The sequence below is a fragment of the Pipistrellus kuhlii genome, unplaced genomic scaffold (assembly GCF_014108245.1).
Source record: "Pipistrellus kuhlii isolate mPipKuh1 unplaced genomic scaffold, mPipKuh1.p scaffold_m20_p_7, whole genome shotgun sequence".
NCBI classification, from domain to species: Eukaryota; Metazoa; Chordata; class Mammalia; order Chiroptera; family Vespertilionidae; genus Pipistrellus; species Pipistrellus kuhlii.
The window spans coordinates 34,201,688-34,227,676 of NW_023425573.1; the positions used below are offsets into that span (position 1 = coordinate 34,201,688).

At 35.6% G+C, this 25,989-nt stretch overlaps 1 protein-coding gene across 1 annotated transcript in view; it reads left to right on the forward strand.

The window, feature by feature from the left end:
* TTN (titin) overlaps positions 1 to 25,989 on the forward strand; it is a 276,330-nt gene that overhangs the window by 113,076 nt on the left and 137,265 nt on the right. The window contains exons 112-154 of the mRNA XM_045575224.1: positions 276 to 683; positions 1,069 to 1,131; positions 1,513 to 1,590; positions 1,748 to 1,825; positions 2,397 to 2,483; positions 2,714 to 2,794; positions 3,969 to 4,049; positions 4,472 to 4,555; positions 6,522 to 6,605; positions 6,865 to 6,945; positions 7,089 to 7,172; positions 7,342 to 7,425; positions 7,681 to 7,782; positions 8,202 to 8,318; positions 10,119 to 10,199; positions 10,377 to 10,454; positions 10,690 to 10,770; positions 10,887 to 10,970; positions 11,271 to 11,354; positions 11,573 to 11,656; positions 12,638 to 12,715; positions 13,019 to 13,225; positions 14,173 to 14,250; positions 14,456 to 14,527; positions 14,727 to 14,819; positions 15,568 to 15,645; positions 15,836 to 16,033; positions 16,248 to 16,331; positions 16,513 to 16,590; positions 17,101 to 17,184; positions 17,432 to 17,506; positions 17,733 to 17,816; positions 18,024 to 18,269; positions 18,587 to 18,670; positions 19,763 to 19,837; positions 20,634 to 20,708; positions 21,641 to 21,733; positions 22,321 to 22,398; positions 22,950 to 23,018; positions 23,167 to 23,256; positions 23,399 to 23,695; positions 24,521 to 24,601; positions 25,360 to 25,437. Coding sequence (XP_045431180.1) covers positions 276 to 683; positions 1,069 to 1,131; positions 1,513 to 1,590; positions 1,748 to 1,825; positions 2,397 to 2,483; positions 2,714 to 2,794; positions 3,969 to 4,049; positions 4,472 to 4,555; positions 6,522 to 6,605; positions 6,865 to 6,945; positions 7,089 to 7,172; positions 7,342 to 7,425; positions 7,681 to 7,782; positions 8,202 to 8,318; positions 10,119 to 10,199; positions 10,377 to 10,454; positions 10,690 to 10,770; positions 10,887 to 10,970; positions 11,271 to 11,354; positions 11,573 to 11,656; positions 12,638 to 12,715; positions 13,019 to 13,225; positions 14,173 to 14,250; positions 14,456 to 14,527; positions 14,727 to 14,819; positions 15,568 to 15,645; positions 15,836 to 16,033; positions 16,248 to 16,331; positions 16,513 to 16,590; positions 17,101 to 17,184; positions 17,432 to 17,506; positions 17,733 to 17,816; positions 18,024 to 18,269; positions 18,587 to 18,670; positions 19,763 to 19,837; positions 20,634 to 20,708; positions 21,641 to 21,733; positions 22,321 to 22,398; positions 22,950 to 23,018; positions 23,167 to 23,256; positions 23,399 to 23,695; positions 24,521 to 24,601; positions 25,360 to 25,437 — 4,479 coding nt within the window. The remainder of the gene's footprint in view (positions 1 to 275; positions 684 to 1,068; positions 1,132 to 1,512; positions 1,591 to 1,747; positions 1,826 to 2,396; positions 2,484 to 2,713; positions 2,795 to 3,968; positions 4,050 to 4,471; positions 4,556 to 6,521; positions 6,606 to 6,864; positions 6,946 to 7,088; positions 7,173 to 7,341; positions 7,426 to 7,680; positions 7,783 to 8,201; positions 8,319 to 10,118; positions 10,200 to 10,376; positions 10,455 to 10,689; positions 10,771 to 10,886; positions 10,971 to 11,270; positions 11,355 to 11,572; positions 11,657 to 12,637; positions 12,716 to 13,018; positions 13,226 to 14,172; positions 14,251 to 14,455; positions 14,528 to 14,726; positions 14,820 to 15,567; positions 15,646 to 15,835; positions 16,034 to 16,247; positions 16,332 to 16,512; positions 16,591 to 17,100; positions 17,185 to 17,431; positions 17,507 to 17,732; positions 17,817 to 18,023; positions 18,270 to 18,586; positions 18,671 to 19,762; positions 19,838 to 20,633; positions 20,709 to 21,640; positions 21,734 to 22,320; positions 22,399 to 22,949; positions 23,019 to 23,166; positions 23,257 to 23,398; positions 23,696 to 24,520; positions 24,602 to 25,359; positions 25,438 to 25,989) is intronic.

The following is a 25,989-nucleotide window of genomic DNA, read 5'->3' on the forward strand; positions in this document are numbered from 1 at the left end:
ACTGGAGAGCCTATAAAACAATGGAAGATGTGTCCACTTGATAATATTTACTGAATGCCATTTGTTCACCCTGGAAAAAATCATCAAATTAAGAGTAGAATGTATCTTGATACTCCTGATAAAATTCCAGTCAACAAAAATTTAAATGAAACCAACACAAAGAAAACAAATTATCAATATAGCACTGAGGTAAAGCTTGACTTTCACTTAGTGAAGTAATTGTGTGGATGTGTTTGACATTCTAATATCATCATGAACTTATTCATTTAATTTAGCTCCTGAAGTCATTGATGTATCCTCCAAGGCTGAAGAAGTGAAAATAACAACCATAACCAGACAGAAAGAGGTGCAGACCACAAAAGAAGCTGTGTACGAGAAAAAGCAAGCCATCTATGAGGAGAAGAAAGTTTACATCGAACCTTTGGAAGAACCTTATGACGAGCTGGAAGTGGAGCCGTACACAGAGCCGTTTGAAGAACCCTATTATGAGGAACCAGAGGAAGACTATGAAGAGGTCAGGGGAGAAGCTAAAAAGGAGGTCTATGAGGAATGGGAAGAAGACTTTGGAGAAGGTCACGAATACTATGAAAGTAAAGAAGGCTATGACGAAGGGGAGGAAGAGTGGGAGGAGAAGACCTACAGAGAAAGAGAAGTCATTCAAGTTCAAAGGGAGGTTTATGAAGGTATGTGTTCGTCAGGTGATCTCTTTTCTTTATTTTTGCTCAGTTCGTTATATTTTCAATGTTATTAACCTGATTGGCAATGGGTACAAACTTCATTTTTAAGAGTCTTTTTCTTCAGTTACTTTCATGCTTTGATGTTGTAAGTTTCATCATTTAGTCCTATTAGTAAGATTAAATTCCAAATGCTATTTTCTGAAGCAGGAGTTCAAATTTTATATTCACTGCCTTGCTGCACCTTTGTGTGATCCTGCTTCAAAATACATCATGAGGAATCACGTTAGCAAGGAAGATCCCAGATACAATACACAGCTACATGTTATTCTTAACTGATTTCATGAACTTACCTATTTAAGCACCCCTTCTCACCCTCTGTTTTTTGTTAAAGAATCGCATGAGAGAAAAATTCCAGAAAAAGTGCCTGAAAAGAAAAAAGCACCACCTCCTAAAGGTATGTAATTGGAATTATTTAAATAGATCAGAGCATCACCATCATTATCATGGCTTATTTGGCAAAAGTGTACAAATCACTAGTTCAATCCAATAGGCACAACTTCTTCTCTAAGTTTTATTGTATCCATGAATCTTTTTCTAAGAATATCTAATTCACTTAGAGGAAAAACATTTAAATGTTAAAAAGATTATTACGGTAAATATAAAATAAAATATAACCAAACTATTTGAAGTACAGAAACTTGTACTTAAAGTTCAGAGCACCAAATTTGTCTCTTTCTACAAAAAAAAATTACGCACATATATACATACATATAGAGAGAGCAAAACTGTTAACAGAAGGTCTAAAAGTACTGCAATGTCTTTACAACACTTGCAGCTGTAAAGAAGCCAGTAGCTGAAAAAGTTGAAAAGACTTCTCGGAGAATAGAGGAAGAAACCGTCCAAGTCACAAAAGGTATCACCATTTAAAACACATCTAGTCTCTGGGCACAAATAACCTGTTTGCTGATTATACACGTTAGTGATTTGTAGCATCTAAACTAAGATATTTTACAATTGTGTGCAAAGCGTTCTTCTTTACAATACAAATATATTTGTACATATTTTTTAAGTACCCGAAGTTTCCAAGAAGATTGTTCCACAAAAACCCTCTCGGACTCCAGTGCAGGAAGAAGTTGTTGAAGTGAAAGGTATATATCTTTGTCTTCCAGCTACAAGTTTTAATCCCTTTTAAATGGATATGATATGTGTACATATATTACTAAACAATTCACAAATCTGGAACCACCAAAATAAGACAATCTTATATAATATTCATCTTACGTTGAGTTGCACATATGTATAAATCTAACAAAATAATAATATTATCTTTGTTTCTAGTTTTACTTTATAATGACGTTAATTTTTTAAAGGAAGGCTTTGTTGAATGGAATAGTCTTCTAACTTTACTATGCAATGCATAGAATATTTCCCATCCTCTCATTTACATGGATAAACCCTACCAGATTGGGAAACACACCACATTCATGTGAAGAAGTTGTGTCTATTTGATTCCCATTTAATAATGTTTGATAAAGGCTGTATGGGTCATTTGTCCCTGTAGATCAAACATGATTTGTTGTCTGTGAACAATGAATTTGTTTTCAAGCTATCATATTAACCCACTCATTCTGTGTCTAAACACAAATATATGACCTATGTATTTGATCTGCTGTGTTGCTGTAGAAAAATAAACACTAACATGAAATATTCTCTTTCAAGTACCAGCGGTGCATACAAAGAAGACAGTTATTTCAGAAGAAAAGATGTTCTTTGCTTCTCACACAGAGGAGGAGGTGACAGTAACAGGTATAAGGAAAATTTGAATGTGGGGGGGCTCAATAGAAAAGCTTCAGATGGATTTTCCTCTTCTTATCTAATTTGTGTTTATGTAGGCATCTCTATCTCCTTGTAGTTCCCTGTCATCTTTTCATTTCTCATGTGTCTCCATTTTAATTTGTATTTCAATATTCTTTGTAAATTACAATTACCACCCACAATGTGGCATACCAGTAATGAAAATGTACATTTTTTTCAAGTTCCTGAGGTACAAAAGAAAACTGTTACCGAAGAGAAAATTCATGTTGCTGTTTCCAAAGAGATTGAACCTCCACCAAAAGGTATTGTTGCATTCTAAGTCTCTACCATCTTTTAAAATTTCCATAGTAAATATCTGAACATGTTAATCTATAATAAAAGCATAATATGCTAATTAGACCGGACAGCAGAACGACCATCCGGATGACCTTCTGGACGAAGCCAGGCTGCAAGAAGAGAGCCCGTTGCATGAATTACATGCATCAGGCCTTTAGTATTAAATAACAGATTCAGCCACATAGTCAGTAGACTCACAGCCTACTATGTACAAAAGGCATCACAGGCGGGAGATGGGAAAATCAGGAGGAGGGTACAGGAGAGAGAAACAAAAGTTACCGGAGGCTCTGTTTGCACTTTAGGGAGCTTACAATCTAGTGACCAGCTGTTTGGAAATACCAGCTCACCAGAGCTGATAGTTAAATTTTCAGGAATTTTGCTATCCAGTGTTTAATACCTCCATGATTGAGAAAGTTAAATTATTTAAGCTTACAGTTAAATAAATGTCATTTGAAACACTACACTAATAAACACTCAACACTCATCACTCCCTATTTTACTGATATACATACATATATATATATACATATATTTCCAAGGTTGTTTAAGTTGATTGTAACTCTGTGGGGGAAACACTAGATAAATGGTGTGCTATTGCACATCTCTTCCTAATCCACAATCATGATGTCACGGTTGTTGGCCAATATGAGAGTATTTGCACCTCAGTGGACACTGGAACTCAGAAATCGGCAGCAGCTACAAATGAGGGCTCCACCACTCCCCCAGCCCGGTCCCCGTCCCCTCCCCACCCTGTCCCACTCTGCCCCTGTCAAATTGCTAAACATTTAGAGTAGTATGGAAGACACTTGAGATAATCTAATGCAATTGTTACGCTTATAGATGTAAAGTTACACGTTTCATTAAAGTTACATTTCTAAAACTAGTGTCTGAGGAAAGGGTGCTACCCGCTGTTCCTGGGGATGTGGAGGCTCCTGTGTTAAAGGCGAAAAACAGTCACAGCATGTTCTAGTTAGTTAGTCGTCCATTTCCCTTTACTCTTGTTTCTAACACAGTACTTTCTTGCATTCAGTTGGCATAAAACGGGAATGTCTATTCTTTATTTTAAGTCTTAAGTCTTGCAGCAATGTTTGCTCTGTCAAAATACGCGCTTTCTAAAAAACAGTGCATTTGTTTTTAAAGTCCCCGGGCCACCTAAGAAAGCTGCCCCAGAAGTGGTTCCTGTGCCCACTCCTAAAAAGGTGGAGCCCCCACCAGCCAAAGGTAGAATCATATTTTTAAATTTTTTTTTAGTGTCTGCCCTCTTGTCTCTTTTTCTATGAGAACTATATTTTAACAAAGGAACATCTTCAAAATATTTGTAATAGGTTTAATCCTGTGTATGTTGCCCTCACTAATGTGTGTATGTTGCCCTCACTATAACACATATTGTAATGTGTTATAGAGGTATCAGTACCATTTTTAGACTCCAGACTATGCTAATTGGGTCTCTGTCAGCTTCGTGTAAAGTATGTGATGTCTCTATGGTATTGATGTATTCGCCAGACATTGTCGTCACAAGCAGAGCATATGAAATGCTTCCTAAATTCTTGTGCTCTTACTATCTATGCTTTAATGTAATCTTAAGTGTCTCAAAAGAAGACTAGATATTCTCAACATTTTTTTCAAAAATGGTATCTTTAAAGTTCCTGAAGTTCCCAAGAAACCTGTGCCAGAGGAGAGAAAGCCTGTTCCTGTCCCCAAGAAGAAACCTGCCGCTCCCCCAAAAGGTACATCAGACTGGTCATGGGTAACCTGTGCCCCGAATGAGAGCCCCTTGCTTTACCTGGTGTTCTATGCCCTGTACCGTCTTTCTATTTTAAGTCTTTTCACTCGTTTGTCAGCTTTGGGGGTCATACTCTTGACATACATTATTTGCAATATTGAACTTTCCAAAGGAAACACAAAAAGTGTTACTAAGAAAAGTAATTCATTACATCAGACAGCTATCTTGAATTTTTAATATCTTCCCTCTCTTAGAGAAAGAAGAAATGTTTGTGAAAAAATTTCTTTAGACGTGTTTCTAGGAAAAATAATTTTTCTCCTCATAGATGTGACTTTGTCTTGATTACAAAATGCTTTCATGAGTCTTGATAAACAACTGCAGAGTGTTGGCAGAATGGAACGTTAACTAGATAAAAAGACACACAGCACTGCTCGCAGCTGCCACTCTTCCGGGCCATCAGTGACGCCGAGTCCTCAAGTTGGAAATATATTGACTTTTGACATGTACTTTCACCATATTTCTTGAGAACAACAATATCTGTCATAAACATTGTAATAATCTACTTAGCTAGTCAGGGGATCTTTCACATTTAGATTCAAATGTGCCAGTCCGTTGCTTTGGTGTTAGTATTTGCTTATTTTGTTGTTTTGTTTTGGTTTTGTTTGGGTTTGGATGATAAAAGATACTATCTTAGGGAGGCCCTGAAGCTACAAACTGGTCAATTATAGAGAGATTCAGAAAGAATTCAACTTCATTTAATTCAGGAGAAACCAGGCTTACTGAAAGGAACTTCAGTAGTTCCTTATTGCCTAACTCACCAGTGTTTCCAATTTCTTCCTGCTTTTCACTTTCTCAAACTCGTGGCTCTTTAAGAATTCTTGGACTTTTTCTTTAATCAAGTGATTTTAAAGAATGATTTCTGATGATCTAATCATTAAAATACAATGAGTACTGAAAATATAATGATTATAATGAAAAAGTGATATTACTAAAATCAATACTAAAATCAATTACTAAAATCAAAGCCACTGACCACTCCTGAAGGAGGCATGTCTGTTTCTGAATAAACAAATTCACATGCTGACATGTGTACATGTGTGAACATCCCATGTATATAACACATGCGTGAATATCTGTACAATGACATTAAAATATTGTAAGTGAAGGTATAGAGGTACAGGGGTTCACAAAAACTGCCAATATCTACTTATTTAAAGTGGGAATAATTATTGCCAATAATATAGGCTGTTAAAATACATCTGCCAATTAAAAGTGCAACATCATCAACACTAGCATAAATAAACTAAACCCATCGTCAGCCAATGCTGGGTCAGGGTTCCTATTAAAAGCTATTGAGCCTCTTAAAGAAAATCACATATGCACATACTCCCGAAATTTTGTACACAGAGCTCTCCAAAGCTATTGACACATGGACATCAGATTGATAGGCTCTCTCTAGAATAATAGGTTTCCTAAGTTTTGTATACATTCAGGGACACTAAAAAAATATCAGAAGGGAAAGGAGGGAATGTGAAATATATTGTAGATACAACTATTCTAAAGAGTTCTTAGTCTCAGTCTAAAATAGTCTTAGATCACTTAAATCATTGTCCTGTGGATTCCATTTCTCAAGCATAGAGAGATTTTATACTATATTCACACTCTATAATTGCTGACAAATTTGTTTTTATCAAAGACATATCAGTGTCTAGAGAGAGTGGGTTCTATACACATCCTTATGTGTATTTAATTTATGTTAATTTCCTAAATGCCTCTGTAACATTCCCCTGGGACATTTATCACGCTGTGACCTTTATAACACTGTAGTTTACTTGTATGCATTATTTTGCCAAAGCACAGAAAATCTGTAACAATGCTAATGAACTACATAAAGATCTTTGTGTGTGCCTATGTCCATTCATAAAGGTGATGCCTACCTGAAACTAACATTCTGTTTTAAAAACTTTAAGTCCCAGGGGTGCCCAAGAAACCTGTTCCTGAGGAAAAGGTTACTGCTCCTGTTCCAAAGAAAAAGGAAGCCCCCCCAGCCGAAGGTACAGTGACTTACTTAGAAAAGAAGTTTAAAAAAAGAGGGGAAAAAAGCCCTATTTCTACATCTTAAGTACAAAACATTTTGTTGTTTAATTACCTCTTAATTTAGTTAGTTAAATTCAAAATGAATGGCTTATGGTATGAGTGAGAATTCAGCAAGTATGTCTGTCCACCTGCCTACTTTCTTAAAAAAAAAAATAACTGTACATTAGCTGCTTTGGAAAATATAAAGTCACTTTTCAAAATTAATGTCTTTTCAAGTTCCCGAAGTTCAGAAGAAGGTTGTCACAGAAGAAAAAATAACCATTGTTACTCAGCGAGAGGAATCGCCACCACCAGCAGGTACTCAGTCCTCGCTCCATGACATAACTGTCTTTCCTTCAAGCTTCTGTAATTGCATGTCTTCGTTAGTGGGCCTGCCATTTCAGTGTTGCTCATTTATATTGCCTTCCTGAAAATTTTAAAATCAAATACTATCCTTTAAGTGCCAGAAATACCAAAGAAGAAAGTTCCCGAAGGAAAGAGACCTATTCCTCCTCGGAAAGTGGAAGAAGCTCCGCCAGCAAAAGGTATTGTGTCTCCATCTTTCCAAGAAACCATCTTTCAAATAGTATGTTCCCAGGAAAATGCTAATTTTGTTAGTGTTGTGCTATGAGTGTGTTGTGGGTGTATATCTGTGTTTTGTGCTGGGCTTCAGAGAGACAACATTGAGGTTCTAAAAAGTACCTGTTTTTAAAGTCCCAGCTCTGCCCAAGAAACCTGTCCCCGAGGAGAAAGTTTTGGTACCAGTTCCTGCTGCTAAGAAAGCTCCTCCTCCCCGAGGTAGGGTTTGTCCCAAGCCTCGGACAAAAATCTTCAGTCTGCGAATTCTTGCTGTTTCCTATTTGTGTGTTTCTTATCCTGTCCCTTTGTCTGTCCTCTGATAAAATGTGAGGTGTGTATATTCGTGATATGTTATGTAACTTGTTTTCCCATTTTGCTAGAAAAAGTGTTGTACTGTGCAAATCTTCCCCAAACTCTTGAGAGAATTGTTAAGATTCTTGATTTTTCAACTTCACCCTTAATGCTTTCTTAAAGCTGAAGTTTCTAAGAAAACTGTCCTAGAAGAAAAAAGATTTGTTGCTGAAGAAAAACTATCCGTTGCAGTTCCACAAAGAGTGGAAGTCACGCGACATGAAGGTACATGAGCAGAAGAGAGGGGAGAAATGAATTTGTGTGTGTTTCCTCCAAGTCGTCTCTTCTTCACAGATGTGATTGTTGACAGTAGCAGTTGTCCTTATCACTGTCTACTTGTTGTAGCATTCTGAGACTGAGTCTTTGTGTCTTCACTGGTTCTGAATCAGTCTTAGGAAGTGAATGGGGTGCTGAAAATGTGACCACTGCGACAGTGGCCACTCTTGAATGTAATTTGAATGTTCTTCTCAGTCTTGAGCTGTACTGTCCCCTCATCTTAAATCAGCCCTCTCCTTCTTGTAATGAGGAAGGACTGTGAAGCCACACCCTAAGCAGCCAGAAGAACCATATCCATCTTTAGGGAGCCTGTGACTGTTATTAGTATTTCAGGAGACTGAATGTAAATTACATTTTATCTTTTAAAGTATCTGCAGAGGAGGAATGGAGTTACTCAGAACAAGAGGAAAGAGTGTCCATTTCAGTTTATAGAGAAGAAGAAAGAGAGGAGGAGGAGGAGGAAGTGGAGGTTACAGAATATGAAGGTAAACAATTCAAATAAGCTAGGCACGATCTGGAATCTTGATAAGTTATTTTCTTTCATAGATAATTTATCAATTAAAATGCGACACAAATTTAGTGAATATCTATTGGCCTCATCAGATATATCTTTTGATCAAAACATGAGATTCAGGGACATTACTTAAAATAAACATCTGATGTATTCTTGTCCATCTTCTCTTATTTGGCCAAAAGCAGGAGGTGATGGGATGGGGTGGAGGGAAGGTGAAAACTTCATATTTACCTGTAACTAATGGGGCAAGTATCTCTGTATTCATTCATCCTCCCATTAGGTAGGATTTGGTTTCAGCAGGGTGGATTGATATAATCTTCACCTTGGTAGTCTAATGTCTAAAGTAAGTGTAACATAAAGCAGTTTGATAGCATAACTCACTAATGTGTTCTGACTCACAATTTTAAAATTAAGAAAGAATTATTACAATCCAGAAGTCAAGGCCAAGTTTGAGAGTGAAGCACTGAGCACATAAGGCTTTCCAATATTTCATGTTTAGAAAAAATCGTGTAACATCTTTGATTAGATTAACTTGTTATTCAGATGTTCCCATACCTGGAATGAGAGTTCCCTATAGTTTCTTAAGGCTTGAACAGGAAGCTTTATTGCAGTGTTATGATACCTTTTCAATGAATGAAAATCCCACTAGGTATACTGATCAAGTCCAACATCTGAAAGAACGTTCTTAAGAAAGTTCTAATGTGGCTCTTAAGATAAATCAATAAATTTTAACAAATTAACTCTCTTCCCAATGAAAAAGCTGAGTAGAACGGTATATATAGATGCCCTCAAGTGCATCTCTGGCTTACAAATATTGCCCTACCCCTTCTCTGCTTGGAAGAAAAGTCCATGTGAAACCCAGATGTATAGTCTTAATGGAATGGCCTGAAATAACAAGATGAGACATGACTCCCAAGAGGAAGCCTACCCATTCTTTTGTTTCCTGGGAATGGCCAAGATAAGGGGCATAAGTCAGGAATCTAATGGATTCAAAAAGGGCCCTTTCCCTTCCAGAAATGTTTGGGAAACCAAACATAACATGTATGCAAAGAACGTTCTCATTGTATAAATCTGATTTGAATTTTTGATGTTATGCATATAATTGCCTTTGGTACTACAGACTCTAGTTGGAAGGAAAACATTCTATGATATTCTTATGCTTTTATTAAGCCCAAAAGATTTAGGGGAAAGCTGGCTAGCCTATTAAATTTACTTCTAGTGTAAAGATATGTGTCTATACCTAGGGTTTTCTAGTCTGTAAATAACTTTATACACATGGGCTCTTTTGCCATACCTGCCCCACAAAACTGGGGGGGGGGGGGGGGGCTTGTTCCCAAGTTCTTGGTAGGTTTTCCTTATGTGATACAGGTCTGGTCTTTCTTATAAACCTGTTTATGCTTCTTTAAGTATGTTTATGTCTTGTAGCCTTGAATTTAGAGTTTCTTTTTTTTTTTTTAACTTATCTTCAAATACTTAAATGCCACTGGAATTGTTTTTGTCTTATATGTGTCCTGTTCTTCCTGTAAATACAAGCATTATTATATCTTTATGATATACTGAAATATTAAATTAATGAAACTTACTTCCCAAACTCTTAAGATATGTACTTTGATTAAAATGTTCTTTGTCACTATGTTAAATAGTAACAACCAGGGATTTGGCAAGTGCTAAACTCTTGCCATTGTAATCACTCTTGGGGCAATGAATTACAACTCAAGTTTAACGTGAAAAGCATTACAACTTACCTTCTTTAAACTTGATGTCTTTAAAGAGCTGGAAGAACCTGAACAATATGTTGTAGAAGAAAACCTGTACATTATGTCCAAGAGAGTGGAAGCTGAACCAGCTGAAGGTACATCAACTCTTGAATTTGTTCAAGCCCTTTGTGTCCCATTCTTTATGTTCTCGTGTAGCTATTGTCTATATTACAGATGTTGCTAAGTATCATGTCTAAGTAAAAAGATTCCCCATATTTTTATTAAAAAGAAGTATGGACATTTCCACAAATATATTTTATAATCTTTTCAAGTGCCTGAGAAGCGTGAGAAGAAAATTGTACCCAAACCAAAAATTCCTGCTAAAATAGAGGAACCTCTGCCAGCTAAAGGTACAGTTCTTACAAAGAAATGATACCAACCTGTCTTAATGGCTGTAATAATGTCTTTACTATAACTGCCTAAACTTTTGTCAGTGTGTGTTTAAACATTTTTGCTAAGTATAGTCATCACTGTTTGTATAAACGTGTAATGTTTCAAAAAAAAAAAAAGTGAGTTCTTTGCCACCAAATGAGGTCCCTTCGTCTGTACGTCAAACTAATATTCTTAAACATAATCTTTCTGAAGTTTCCGAAGCACCAAAGAAAACCATGCTAGAAAAGAAAATTCTGGTCGCCATTCCTAAGGAAAAGGTGCCACCGGCCAAAGGTATATTGGGGTTTACTTCATTCTCTAGAATGCCTGTCTTTTTTTTTTTTATAACATTGACAAGAAGATAAGTGTGCCTATTGTACGTTTGACTGTGTTGCCTGTTGTCTTTTAAGTGCCAGAAGAGCCAAAGAAACCAATTCCTGAAAAAAGGGCTCCCCCCAAAGCGGCTAAGCTGGAAGAACCGCCCCCCACCAAAGGTAAATGAGACCCCCCTCCTCCCCAGCAGGGAAGCTAGGCACGTGTCCCGTCTTGCGTCCTCTTGCTGCTGTCTGTGGGTCACACCTTTTACGTGGAGGTTACTGGTGTGTGTTGGTGGCAGTGGTGTGTTCTCGCCTTGTCTGTGGGTGGAGTATTACTTGGCGTGAAGTGTATTTGTGTGTACCTTGTAAACTTGTTATACGCTATAAAAAAAAAAAATCACAGTACTTTCTGGCTAATATATTTTTAAATTCCACTTTGAGTACTATGACTCCCTAACCCTAAAATTATCTTTTAAGTGACTGAGAGGCACATGCAAATTACCCAGGAAGAGAAAGTTCATGTCGCTGTAACTAAAAGAGAGGAGCCTCCTAGAGCCAGAGGTACTGGGAGCCTTTCCCTACGCAGAATGTTGTCCTCGCCCTGTTCTCTTTACCACGCACACTGGCTGCGGGTGCTGGGTGGTTGTCATGATTACAAGCATTGTTTTATGTTGGAAATAATGAAAATGGCAGGTCTTTGATGTTTGAGTTGCTATGAAAGGACCTTTGGGTGGTCTGAATGAGGGAACAAGTCTTTAAAGTGGAATCTGTCTTTAAAGTGCCTGAGGAACCCAAGAGAGCTGTTCCAGAAGAAAAGGTTCTCAGACTCAAACCTAAAAAAGAGGAGGCACCACCAGCCACAGGTACACCGACTGTCTCAGAAATTGAACTAAGCATATAGGCATTGAAACTAATCTAGTAGAGTTTAGGTTCTTAGGGAAAATAATTTAAATACATTTTTAATATAATATACATATGTTATTTCATGTCACTTCAAAACTAAACATTTTAGATACCAGAAAGTATTCTCTCCTCTTTCTAAATATTTTTTTATTGATTTCAGAGAGAGAAAAAAACATCAACGATGAGAGAGAATCAATGATCGGCTGCCTCCTGCACTCCCCCTACTGGAGATCGAACCCACAACCAGGGCATGTGCCCTCAATAAAAATCAACCAGAGCCACACTGGCTGGGCTTCTTTCTTTTCTTAAAAAATCTGAAGTCCCCCACCCCCCCACAAACATGTAGATACTTTTCCTTAAAATGTACTTGTCATCTATTATGTCTTTATTTGTCTATATACTAAACTTGTCTGCCAAAATGCTTGTTTTATGTGGCAATCTTGGACAAAAATTAAAATTTTTTAAACCTTTAATTTAATCCTTAATTTTTAAAATTTAATGTAATTTTTTACATTTTTCTAGAAGATTATGAACAGATTCTAGGATTAAGGTGAAGAAATTATTTATGTAATACAAGTTTCTGTCTTGTGCTTGTTTCATAGTCATTATGTTGTCTAGTTGCCCTTTTAAACTCTTATAAATGCTACCTGATCTTCTGAAATTACTGTGTCTTTTAAGTATTAAGTAACTTAGAAAACAGTATTTATATGTATATTATGTCATGTTTATTTCCAATTCTATTGATGTTTCTTGCCATTTAAATGGAAAAAATAATTGAACAACAAGCACAGTTATGGTCATCTTTGTCCTTGGATTGTTCGTACACACATCTCTTAATACATACATACATATATACATATATATATATATATATATATATATATATATATATATATATTTAAAATCTTGCAATTCACTTTTAATAATTACTCTTTTCAAAGTGACTGAAGTCAGGAAAAGAGCTGTTGAAGAAAAGATATCCGTTGAAGTTCCGAAAAGAGAACCTCGTCCCACTAAAGGTATATTGTGTTTGACTAAATAATAAAATGAAGCATGAAACTGCACAGCTCTTTGCCTGCTAGCTCCCAATTTGGCTCCCATTTTTTATTGGCTTATTGTTGGCTAAAGGTGGGGAACCTAACATTTGAAATCATAAATAACAAATGTCCACTCTATAGTACCTTGTCCAGAAAAAGACAATGAAAGTCTCCCATAATTAATGCATGAGACCGTCACACAGGGAATGAAATCAAAGCACATTGTCATTCTTATCTCTAAATGGGCTTCAAGTATAATGCTGCCTGTTTTCAATATTATTCTAGAAATAACTGTAACAAAAGAGGAAGAATGGTCTTACACCCGAGAAGAAGAAACTGTCTCAGTGCATCGGGAAGAGGCATATGAAGAAGTTGAAGAATACGAACATAAAGAATCTGAGAAGTATGAACCAGCAGAAGAATATGAACAGTATGAAGATTATGAGGAACGTGAACTTGAACATTATGAAGAGTCTAAAGAATATATCACAGGTATGAGCAAAACTGCAAACTTGAACCACCTTAAGTACATGCAAATACCATTAGAACAGGATACAATTTTGGGTGCCCAGAGAAATTTGAAAAGAACTTTGTTTCCCTTGGCAACTTCAAAATGTTTATTTTCTTGGGTAACTTCTAGAAAGATATCTCTATAATAATCTTATTGTTAGATTGGGTTTGGGGAATAACCTATTTACTCTTTGTTTTTGCTTTTATGCAAAATAGCAAATGTCACTACATTTCTTTCTCCAAAAGGTTAGAAATTTATCATCAAGTGCCTATGATCATTCTAATACATGATCAGAAACTTCTGAGCATCTCTCATTTGAGGCTTGTTGTGATCAAGCGTGATAGGCTATTGAGAAAATTCTCTACCCTCAGGGGTCCCATCATCAAACTTGACAAGTACCCTTTCAAAGGTAAAGGCAGAGAGGAAGGCTAACAAGCAGTTTTGTTTTATCTCATGAAGTTCGCATTTGTAGGCATATAATTTCAGTTCCAAATAATTTATTTTACTCAAAAAAAAAAAAAAAAGGAACTTTGAAAGGAGTCAGTATGATTTCCCTTAATTTCTGATGTTTCTGAGTCTAACTTTGGGGTCATTCTGTATAGTTTTGAAGATAACATTGAAAGTCAATGTTATATGGACTGGAGATTTAACCACCATTTTGTCTACCAGAAGTGAAGTGAGGATTTGAATATGTAAGAGACAGTGAACGTTACCTAATAGAAATAAATAACAAGGAGGAAAGGGCACTGTAGGCTTGTTTAGGTCTTTTGGGCCTTTTCCTCCTGGGATCTCTGATTCTCACTCACATCCAGAGTCTATGACTACACCGTAGATGAAAGATGATATTTTAATTGAGTGTACTTAAGAAATGGTATTGTTATTTATGTTCTTGCATCTAACATTAAATACCCTGTATGTGCTTTTAAAGAACCTGAAAAGCCTATCCCAGTAAAGCGTGTACAAGAAGAACCGGTTCCCACAAAACCAAAGGCCCCACCCACTAAAGGTAGAGTGAGAAAAACTTTATCAATACTAAGAGACCTGTGTTCACGTCAGTCATACTATAAATACCTGTGGTAGTGGCAGTATACCATTCATGTGTGTGTTCGAGGATGTTGTGTTGTATGTCGTATTTCTTAACTTTTTATTCTTAACTACTCTTGAGCAATCAGGTTCAGGTTTGTAAATCTGTTCATGTTGATATTTTCAAGTTGTGAAGAAAGCTGTCCCTGAAGAAGTGCCAGTGCCCATTCCTAAGAAACTCAAACCTCTACCACCCAAAGGTACTTTTTCAGAGTGATAACTCCCCACACATCTTTGTTACTTGTGTTCTAGAAACGTGTCTTACCACCTTGTCTGCTGCTCTTCGTTTTTACAAAATGAATTGTTGTAGTCCTGATGCTTACATGTCAGTTTTTCATGTCTTTTTATTTACATTCATGTGGTTGGTTTTAATGCTCTTCAATAATTAATATCTTTAAGTGGCTGAAGAATCAAAGAAAGTTGTTGAGGAAAAAGTACGCATTTCAATTACCAAACGTGAAAAAGAGCAGGTGACTGAACCAGCTGCTAAAGGTATAATAATTTCCTTCTTTGACCCAGTCTTTTATAATGTCTTTTGTAAAATTCAGGAAGCTATATTTCACTTCAGTTAATTGTTGTGTGTCTTTTAAACTAATCGTTTGGAAAATATTGGATGTAAAAATCTGTAGACATGGGATAAGAAGTTAATGTTACCTTTAAAAGGAAATATTACTTCAAATATATATCCATAGCCTTTTATACATTGACTGCTTCCTGTCACATGGCTACAATATACAGAAAATAGAATGTTTGTATGTCAAGTCAGTGACCATCTGGCACATTCCTGGCTTATCTAAATTGATGTAATGATGTATTCATTCTAAAGCTATTCTGAAGGTTTAAAAAGAGCTAATTCTATGTCCAATAATTTTTCTTTTGCTTTTTACTAAGTATAAAGTAACTTCTCTATAATTTCAGAAAGCAGAGTTACCTAGAATTTAGCTTTTCATTTCCAGTAAAGGATATTTCCTATAGTCAGAGACACCCAAATACTAAACATGACTTCACATTTGGGCTCTGCTCCCTCAAGCTTACTTGAGTACTTCTGTATGTTTTTATCCCAATGCGGTTCAAAATTATTTCCATGGAACATGTAAAGTTTCTTATGGATGAAGTATTCCATATCCGTCACATAAGAAGCACTTAAAAATTATTCTATCTGCTTAAAGAACAACAAAGCAAGATTTGTCTGGGTGGCCCATTTCTTACATTAAAATGTCCTTATACTTAATATTTCAAGTGCCCATGAAGCCCAAGAGGGTTGTCACAGAAGAAAAAGTGCTTATTCCTAAAAAAGAAGTAGCAGCACCTGTTAGAGGTACTTAATGCCACTCTTTTTTAATGTTTTGTTTGTCTTTTTTTATATGAAATTCATGTTTAGTTCTATGTGTGAAGTTCTGTGTGAAAGGCAAAGCCTGTTCTTCCATTACAAATGGTTGTGTGCCTAACATGTCTTAATTTTGTTGAGAAATTGGAAAATGTCCAACCTAAAGATAATATCTTTAAAGTGCCAGAAGTGCCTAAAAGACCAGAACCAGAAGAGGTTGCCTTTGAAGAGGAAGTTGTAACCCGAGTAGAGGAATATCTTGAAGAAGAAGAATATGTCCATGAAGAAGAAGAATATGTCCATGAAGAAGAAGAATATGTCCATGAAGAAGAGGAAGTCATAACTAAAGAAGAAGTGGTACCAGTAATTCCAGTCAAAGGTAGATTACATCTCCTACAAAGGGATACAGAGCAGCATCTTTGGAGTCTGAGTGTCTAACTTGATCAGATTCTGGGGTTTATTAGTACAGATGACTAATGCTGCTTATTTTAGAAATAGACACTTTTAGATGCTTACGTATGATTTCTACAGTTGTTTTTTACATTCTATATCTTTTTGCAACCTTTCCAAAATTCTTCATAATATCTTTAAAGTGCCTGAGATACCTAAGAAACCTGTTCCAGAAGAGAAGAAACTTGTTCCTGTTCTCAAAAAGAAGGAAGCCCCACCAGCAAAAGGTACACCATCATTCATATCGTGGCTATAGGAAAGCCTTTACCTACAGATAAATTAAGTTAACTATCTTCTGCATTCAAAACCTCGTGTGTGTTGTATCTGTTGTTAGAAATGTTAACTGTATTTTGTATGGATGGGTTGTTACTGGTAGTTAGAACTTACCATCAAACAATATCTTTAAAGTGCCTGAGATTCCTAAGAAGCCAGAGGAGAAAGTTCCTGTGTCCATTCTTAAGAAAGAGAAGGCTCCACCAGCTAAAGGTACCTCTCTTTGTAGTCCATCAAAGGGATAGTGTAGTAATCTACTCACATAGTATAACTTGATGAATCATATCGGTTCTTTCCCCATAATGATATTAACAATATTAATGACAAGGCAAGGACCACCCAACTGGTGATAGAAGCAGTTTACCGTGCAGCCATCTCTGAATTTTGCTATGGTAGCATGCTAGTGCTTCATGCTTGGCTCCTCCTCTTTAGCGGAAATTTCTTAGTGTAACATAGATACTTATCATAACACCAAAATGGACAAAACCACTATTTACCAGGCATTGTGTTCTGTCTTTGTCACCAATCTATGTTTTACAATGTTGTTGTTGTTGTTGTTGTTTTTAATTTTTATTTTTGTGAATTCCTTTGTGTGTGGCTGTCATTTTCAATCTTAAAGTGAAATGGTTAGAATATCTACGATGCTTCCATTAGGTCCTGAAATTGCTGGATTCTTAGCAGTGGGTGGAAATATGACACTAACCCTATTTGGTATCTTTAAAGTTCCTGAAGTACCCAAGAAACCTGTGCCAGAGGAGAAAGTGTCTGTACCGGTTCCTAAAAAGGTGGAAGCTCCACCCGCCGAAGGTACATAAACTTGCAAATCATTTTTATTCCACATTTGCATGTGAGTAAAAATTAATCTTTGGGCATGCAACACTTTAATATTCCTGTATGGAAAAGAAAATACTTATTTTAAAGATAAAATCCTTCTTGAGACACCTTGGTTATAGTTTTACTACCTTATTTTAATCTTTTTTGAAGCTATGCTTCGACTCAAAATTTTATGTCGTATAAAATTTGTTTCTAAACTATTTCTTTAAAGTGCCAGAAGTGCCCAAGAAGCCTGTGCCTGAGAAGAAGGTGCCAGCTCCTGCTGCTAAGAAAGTAGAGGCCCCACCTGAGAAAGGTACATCATTTCATCTTTAAAGTGCCTGGGGGAAACAAGCAAACCTTTTTAAAAAATATATGTGTATGTATACTCACACATAAATTCCCCCACACTATTGCATGTTTTTTAAAACTGTCTTCTTGGAAATATAAAAAAAATCAGGTGTTTCGTGATTCTTTTTCATACCTATTGTACTCAAACGTGTATAAGAACAAGTGATTAAAGACAAATAATATCTTTAAAGTGCCAGAGGTGCCCAAGAAGCTCATTCCAGAAGAAAAGAAACCAACACCTGTTCCAAAAAAAGTAGAGGCTCCACCCCCCAAAGGTACATTTACCTCTAATAGAACTAGGGCCAAAGGGAAAACTAGCTGATACTGCACAGCCTCACTGATTCTAATTAACGCTTGATGGCATTGACTGTGCTGACCTGTGGTGCTCTATGATCACAGATGACTTGCTTTCCATGTTGTTCCATTGTTATTAATGTTGTGCATTCAAGTGATGCTTGATGGTTGAATAAATATCTTTAAAGTGCCAAAGAAACGGGAGATAACCCCAGTTCCTGTAACTCTACCTCGGGAAGAAGACGTTCCATTTGAAGAAGAAATTCCTCCAGAGGAAGAGGAAGAAGAGGAAATTCTTCCAGAAGAAGAGGAAGTCCCTCCTGAGGAAGAGGAACTTCCTCCGGAGGAGGAAGAATTCGTCCCCGAGGAGGAAGTTGTACCGGAAGAAGAAGCTCTTCCGGAAATTAAACCCAAGGTGCCAGCACCTGCAAGAGGTATAGCAGCTCTTCTTCAATCGCCAAGACCTCTTTTGTGTTGAGTTCTGCCTTTCCATCTTTTCATTCATCTCCAATGTTATCTCTCATGCTTTACTCTCTACGTTGTCTGCCATCTAAATCTTAGAAAACATTCTATTCGTCTGTGCTCTTATTAATGTGTCTGTCTTATGTGTTCGTCTATTGTAAATTATGTGAATGTCTTTTCAAATTTCATGGTCATCTAGTTGTCTGTGGTCTTATTCTCATTTGCCTTCCTGTTATATACACAGTACTGTGCATGTGATTTTTAATGTCTTGAAATGAATGTTTTTAAGTGCCCGAAGTGCCAAAGAAACCTGTACCAGAGAAGAAAGTCCAAGTTCCCGCTCCTAAACATGTGGAACCTCCACCAGCCAAAGGTACAACTCCCAAAAGAGAATACACAGTCTCATAGCATCACCAGAAAACTTATGGTGAAACTGGGTTATAGGAAAAATTACATATATAAAGCAGACAGTCCCATTTTCACTTCTAAAAATGTACAGGCACACACATCCATTTTTCATTGGATTCAAAGCAATATTTAGAACAAAGATGAAAAGATATGACCCAAAGCTGCCACAAAATTTGTGCCTGATTTTTCTAATAATTTTGCTAGACACCATAATTTTCATATAGATATTTTGCAATGAAAAGTATCTACTCTGAAAAATATGGTAAATATTCATAAATTTCATCCTTCAACCATTTATATTAAGTGCCTTTTAACAGGATGAAAATAAAAAGGAAAGATTATATATTTATCAGAATACTGAATAATAACTTAAGTCTTCTGATACATACATATAAATGTAGACAAGTAACTTTTTATTTTGGCCTTGTCTTTTGGATTTGTGCCTTGCTGTTTTAGCCTGAGAAAACTCTTTCACCAATCTGATTCTCGAGTTCCATTTGTATGAAATGAGTATACTAATATCAGTCCCAGTGAACTCGCATATTACTGTGAGGATAAAATATAATACCGTATATTGTGAGGATAAAATATAGTACAAGTATTCTATCACTGAATAAACAGTATCCAGATTTAACATAATCAATCAGCTCCCAGTACTGGTCAAAATAAATATATGTGTGCCTTCAAGTTCAGTTACACTTTCCCCAAAAGATCATGGTACCACTACTTAAAATAAGCATAATTCCCCCATCAGACTAAATAGTCATGTGATCAATGAAAGGATAAAGCTGATCCTTTATTGGACTTCAAGGACTCAGAAATGTTTTATAGATGGTGATTTAATAAATCACTAGTGAAATTTAAATTGATGAAGTGACCACATATCAGGCATTAAAATGTTATAACATAACATTTGGACTCCCAACTTGCATTACATCTTATCCCGAGTGAGTGTTGCATGTTGGTCTTTCTGTGTGTGGACTTCTTGGGTTCTCTCTCTCTCTTTCTTTTTTTTTGTCCCTCACAATATTCTTATCATGAAACGATGTCTTTAAAGTGCCTGAGGTGAAGAAGAAAGTGCCGGAGAAGAAAGTGGTCATTCCTAAGAAAGAGGAGGCTCCCCCTAGCCCAGGTACTGCTGTTCACAAGCAAACCGGACACTGTCTTTTCTTCCCATCACCTGTAAATGTCAAAATGTTCTGTGCCAGTGTTTGCTAGCAGAGCTCGTACTATTGCTGAGTCTGTTGTCTCGGTGTTTGTGAAACTGAAATTATAAAACAAAATAATATCTTTAAAGTGCCCGTGGTGCCTAAGAAACCTGAACCTGAAAAGAAGGTGCCTCCTCCTGGTCTTAAGAAAGCAGTGGCTCCTCCTGCCAAAGGTACATCACCCAACACAGGGATATGCCTGCCTCGCCAAAGTTGAACGCTGATGCTATCTATCCACATGGAATGTTCAACAGAAATGTTTGTGTTGTGTGGTCTGTCCTTTGCATTCATCATTTGTGACTCAGTTGTGCCCATGTTTGTACTATGTCAAATTTTCCACTTTGCTTTTAATGTATTTTATCTTGACTCTATGTATGCTGTCTCTAAAAAAACAAAAATACTAAACTCATATATCTTTTAAAAATTAGAAGTAACTAAAAAAAAAAAAAATCCCAAAAGTACCATTGTCTCTCCCTAAAAAGTAGAGGCTCCAATGGTAAAAGATAGAATATCTCTTTAATGGATTCTTAATCTTAAACCACAACCTCTTTATTTTTGTCTTTAATTGATCTGTGATATGTCAATGTTTCATCTTATGCATGTGTATTCTATTTGTTCTCTTGTGTTTATAAAAAAAAAAACACACAGAAAACTTGGCTTTTATGTACTCTTCTTTTATTCTTGCATTTTAAGTACCTAAAACAATTAATATCTTTTAAGTTCCTGAGGTACCTAAGAAAGTGGAAGAAAGACGAATTGTTCCCCCTAAAGAAGAGGAAGTTCCACCAGTCGAAGGTAGATGACTTTCTGAGAAAAGAGCACTTTAAAAGCCATCATTGTCTTATCACTGTCTAGTATTTGAAGGTGATAAATGCACGCTTCACTCCAGAAAACAAACATGTGCAGACTCTAAAAGTAATTATTACTTACCTAATAGAAATGATGCAGGAAAACTAAAACCAATGGAATCTCCTTTCTTAGATACTTAACCTATTTGTCTGTCTGTCTGTTTGTTTGTTTGTTTGTTTGTTTGTTTTAATAAGACTCTTTGAAGATAAACTATTTGCTATGGTAAATTTTTTCATCAAAATTCCTTGGTTAGCAATTGAGAGATAAACTTGTCCAACAGATGTTCCAGTTAAACCTGAGTAACAGACTCAGAAAAGTCTAGCTTCTACCCCAAAGTGAATATTTGACTTGAAAAGCCCCCTTCCATTAAAAATAAATAATAATAATTTTAGCTAAATTCTCTTAAGGCCCTTTCCAACTCTAACATTCTGGGAAGTGCCTCACATATTTTGAAGATCCAGTAGCTTTTTTTCAAGGACTAGTGAGTTTTCACACACTTTATTTATTTAGTTTTTTAAATATATAAATATCTTATTGATTTTTTACAGAGACAAAGAGAGAGGGATAGAGAGTTAGAAACATCAATGAAAGAGAATCTTCGATCAGCTGCCTCCCGCTCACGCCCCACTGGGGATGTGCCTGCAACCAAGGCACATGCCTTTGACTGGAATCGAACCCAGGACCCTTCAGTCTGCAGGCTAACGCTCTATCCACTGAGCCAAATCAGTTTTGGCAGTTTTCACATAGTTTAGGAAGGCTGAAAGCTATGAATTACTTACACTGATCAGACAATTTCAGTTTTCAGATATGTCGTTTTAGTGTACTAGTAACATTCAAAATTTCTAAAAATAATTTACAAAATAATAATCTTTTTGAAGTGTATGAGGAGCCTGAAGAAACTATGCCAGAGGAAGAGATCCCAGAAGAACCACCTAGCGTAGAGGAGGTTGAGGAAGTGGTGCCACCTAGAGGTACAGCTGCTTTTATGGGTTGGACATTTAAAAGACACAGTGTTCCAAATCTTTCTCAGAATTTGTATTTATCCAATATTTAGCAGTACATTTTTTACATCAATGATAAATTGAAGACTAATTATTACTGGCACCACAAGTTTTGTTTCCCTTCCTCCCCCCACCATTCCCATCTACTTTTTCTACTATAGCTGCAATGCAATTAGAGTGAGTGATCACATTTATGTTATTGGCATGTTAACTTTTTTCGGGCCAGCTCCTATTGTAATATTTTCTTGTAGTTTTCAACCTTTAACTTTTTAAATATTAAGACTGGGAAAATATTTCTGTGGTGTTTACTTTTTAGAATAATTCTTAGCCTATAATTTCTGAAGACTATGACAATCTATTTTATAATTGATGTTATGTTTGCTTATAGGATTTCCAGGTAATATCTACCTTTAGAGTTATCACTCCATATTTAAAATTAACATTTAGGCTCCTAATATCTTTTAAACAAAAATCAGTGTTTTGGGGGGTTGGTATGTGGGAGTTGTTCTGTTCACAGCATGTCATTTTTCAAAATGTCCATAAAATATCTTTTAAAGTGCCTAAAGTGGTTAAGAAAGCAGTACCTGAAGCACCTACTCCTGTTCCTAAAAAAGTGGAGGCACCTCCAGCTAAAGGTATAGCAAATCCCAATAACTAATATCTTTAAATTCCTATTCATTTTCTTTTTAAAACAATGTCTTCTTTCACCATTTCTTAGAGTCATTTAAGTAGTTTAAGACTTATAAAATTGAGTTTGAACTAGTAAAAATAAACCCTTTCCATTTCTTTAACCTTTTTTAGGATGTTAATGGATGATTATATGTGTATGACCTTCTCAGCAGATATAATAATGCCCAATAGAATATGACACCTATCTTTTAAAAAGAAAAAAAGTCTTCATCAAATTAAATATAGTAGCAGTGAGCCCAATATCAATATTGATAATTCTTGCTTTTAAAAAATAGAACCAGCACAATTTTGGGGGGGGAGACATAACTTCTTCTAAAGGTATGGTTAGCACAAGTGAGTGATCTGGAAAAATGTCGTTATTCCTTGTCACAATGCTATCTAATAGTACAGAGGGACTTCTTAGACTTTGATTATTGTTGGTGTCGTTTCTGGTGTTTTTATTTCATGTTTATTATTGAGTATTGTCAGCTAACTAAAACATCTAATATCTTTAAAGTGCCAAAGAAGATTCCTGAGGAAAAAGTACCTGTTCCGGTTCAGAAAAAAGAAGCACCTCCAGCCAAAGGTATATCTTCTCTTTTAAGCCTGAACTTCCTTTTCATCTTTTTTCATTAAGACTTGTTTTATGTCTCTGTGTCTTGGTTGTTTTTGATGTCTTTGTCTATGAAAACTTGCTCTTACTAGTCCTAAATGTTAAAACCATATCTTTAAAGTGCCCGAAGTACCAAAGAAAGTTCCAGAAAAGAAAATCCCAGAAAAGAAAGTCCTTGTGCCTAAAAAAGAAGCTGTTCCCCCAGCTAAAGGTATTTTGGGGGAAATCTTTGATTTTCACACATTGTTGCATGAAAACCTTTTTTCCGGTAGTTTTTATTTTGTATCTTGAATTTACATCTTCATTTCTTCTGTGTTTTTAAAAAAAATATCTTTAAAAAAATACTCTTTCAGGGAGAACTGTCTTTGAAGAAAAAATATCAGTTGCCTTCCATAAGGAGGAAGTAGTAAGAGAACGAACAGAACTAGAACTAGTGGAAGCACAAGTGGAAGAAGCTCTTGAAGAAGAAGAGTTCCATGAAGTTGAAGAATATTTTGAAGAAGAAGAGTTCCATGAAGTAGAAGAATTTATCAAAGTTGAAAAGCAGAGATTTGAAGAAGTACACAAAGTTGAAGAAATTCATAGGGTGATAGAATTTTTAGAAGCTGAAGAAGTGGAAGTATATGAAAAACCCAAAGCTCCACCCAAAGGTAGAGGGGAATTCTGTAGATATTGCAAATTGTATATCTTGTTCTAACTAACTTTGTGTTTTAAGCACCTTTCATGTTCAACTTGGAACACCAGAAACCCATTTATTTTTCTGATTAAAATCATTACATACTTTACACTTGTATCAAATACTTAAACTATTTGATACAAGGTTGATATAGAGATTAACCACCATATAATTTTAGCAAACAAGATAACATTTGATATCTACTTAGCTAAGGAAGTCACTATATGAATTTCTAGATTCTTTTTTAAATCCAATTAAGAATGTTACATAGTTGTTACAGAAATCAAAATAACAGACCAGTGTCATTGCTAAGTGAAAAAGACGCTCCTCAATTCACTGGGGAATCTACATATTCAGGCCAAACAATCATTGCATTGTTAACATTTCAAACAATTGTTCATAAGCTGATAAATTCCTTATCCATAGCTCCCACCATTTGTCATTAGAAAAATAACATTAGGAAGTAAATGAATATTAGTAACAACACCAGAATTCTAGTATATTCTGAAGATAACCCATATACAAATAATTCTTTGCAATAGCACTCCAGACATTGCACAAATTAATAATATGTGTGTGATACAAAGGAATGTGTGTGCATGTGTGTGCTTAGTATACATAGTAAATACACAATTTAAGTGAAATTTAGTAAAACCAAGTCTTTTTTTTAAGTGGGTGTGGTATAAATTTAAAAATATAAATAAAGCATTTTATCAGCCCTCGTTTTACTAACTTTAATAGTAATGTTTCATAATACTTGGAGAGTTCATTCTAAAGCAAAACACTAATATCTTTGAAGGACCTGAGATATCCGAGAAAGTCATCCCTCCAAAAAAACCACCCACTAAAGTTGTTCCTCGAAAAGAGCCACCAGCTAAAGGTATTTCGTTGGCAAAAAATTACTTACCTAATTGTACGTACAGAAGCACGGTGGTTGTTTTACAAGTTTGCATTCTATTTGATATTTTTCTTCTGTGTTTTGTGTTTTGGTAACTTTTAAAGCAAACTAATATCTTTGAAGTGGCTGAGGGTCCAAAGGAAAGTCTACCAAAAAGAAAGTCACTGTTGTTATACCTAAACTACCCAAAGCAAATGTCTCTTAACCAAATAGTAAACTCATATTTCCTTCTTTGGTACTAGTTCATTATATATTCTCTAATGTGCTTATAGGAAAATCCAGGTTTCCCTATTACTAATTTTAATAACCTAGCAAATATAACTGCATAATAACTATGTTTTTAATATCTCTGCTTTGTTCATTTTTATAAACCTCTTGAATTTCACGATAGAAATGAAAAAAATCTAATACATAATATATACTTATATCTTTAAAATCAGTGAAGCATTTAAGAACGTCATCACTGAAAGTACCAATTATCCCACCAAGACAAGTAGCAATAGTACCAACTGACACTGTCTTGTTACTTTTTCTTGTAAATTCTAACATGAAAAATTCCCCTGGATGTGTTGTATTTCTTATCAAAATTCAACTCTCATCAAATGCAGTAATATATTTGATAAAGTGATATCTGTACTTGATATTGTTATGTTCTCTGTTGGTTGACATTTCTCTTATGTTGTTTGTTGAAAATCTTTATGAATTTTTAAAAGTAAAAAATATTACTACTATCTTTAAAGTTCCTGAAGCGCCCAAGAAAACTGTGGTAGAAGAGAAAGTACATGTTCCTGAAGAGCCCAAATTTCCACCAGCTAAAGGTATTGCCTTTGCTGATTGACCTCTAATGTAAAACCCTCTTTTATTTACTTACTATGGAGGAGAGAGAGACCATTCTCCCCTAATGCCACAATATATTGATGTATTGATGTGTACTTCAATTTATGTTCTATAACATAACCTTCTTGTATGCCTGTAAGTTTATTGTGTGGGCTGATCCTCTTCTTAAACAATAATTAAACAATATGACCCCTCAACTTCTTTTTCATATATAACTTATTTTTGAAGCTATTGTCAAGTAGCTCTGAAAACAAATAAACTTGTTCCAAATTACAATAGACAATGATGCTATCCCCAAAGGGAAGAGTGTTTCTAAACTGACAAAACAAGAAGCAGTCACAAGGCGATCTAGAGAGATACACTGACTGTGTTTAGTTGATTTATTTTGGAATTGTTGACATTCTTCTTGTTAGATGCCCCTTGTTTGTCTCGATATTTTATATCCAATGATGAAATTCTTAAAAATAAAACAATCAAATATCTTTAAAGCACCTGAAGTACCCAAGAAAATTGTCCCAGAAGAAAAGGTGCAT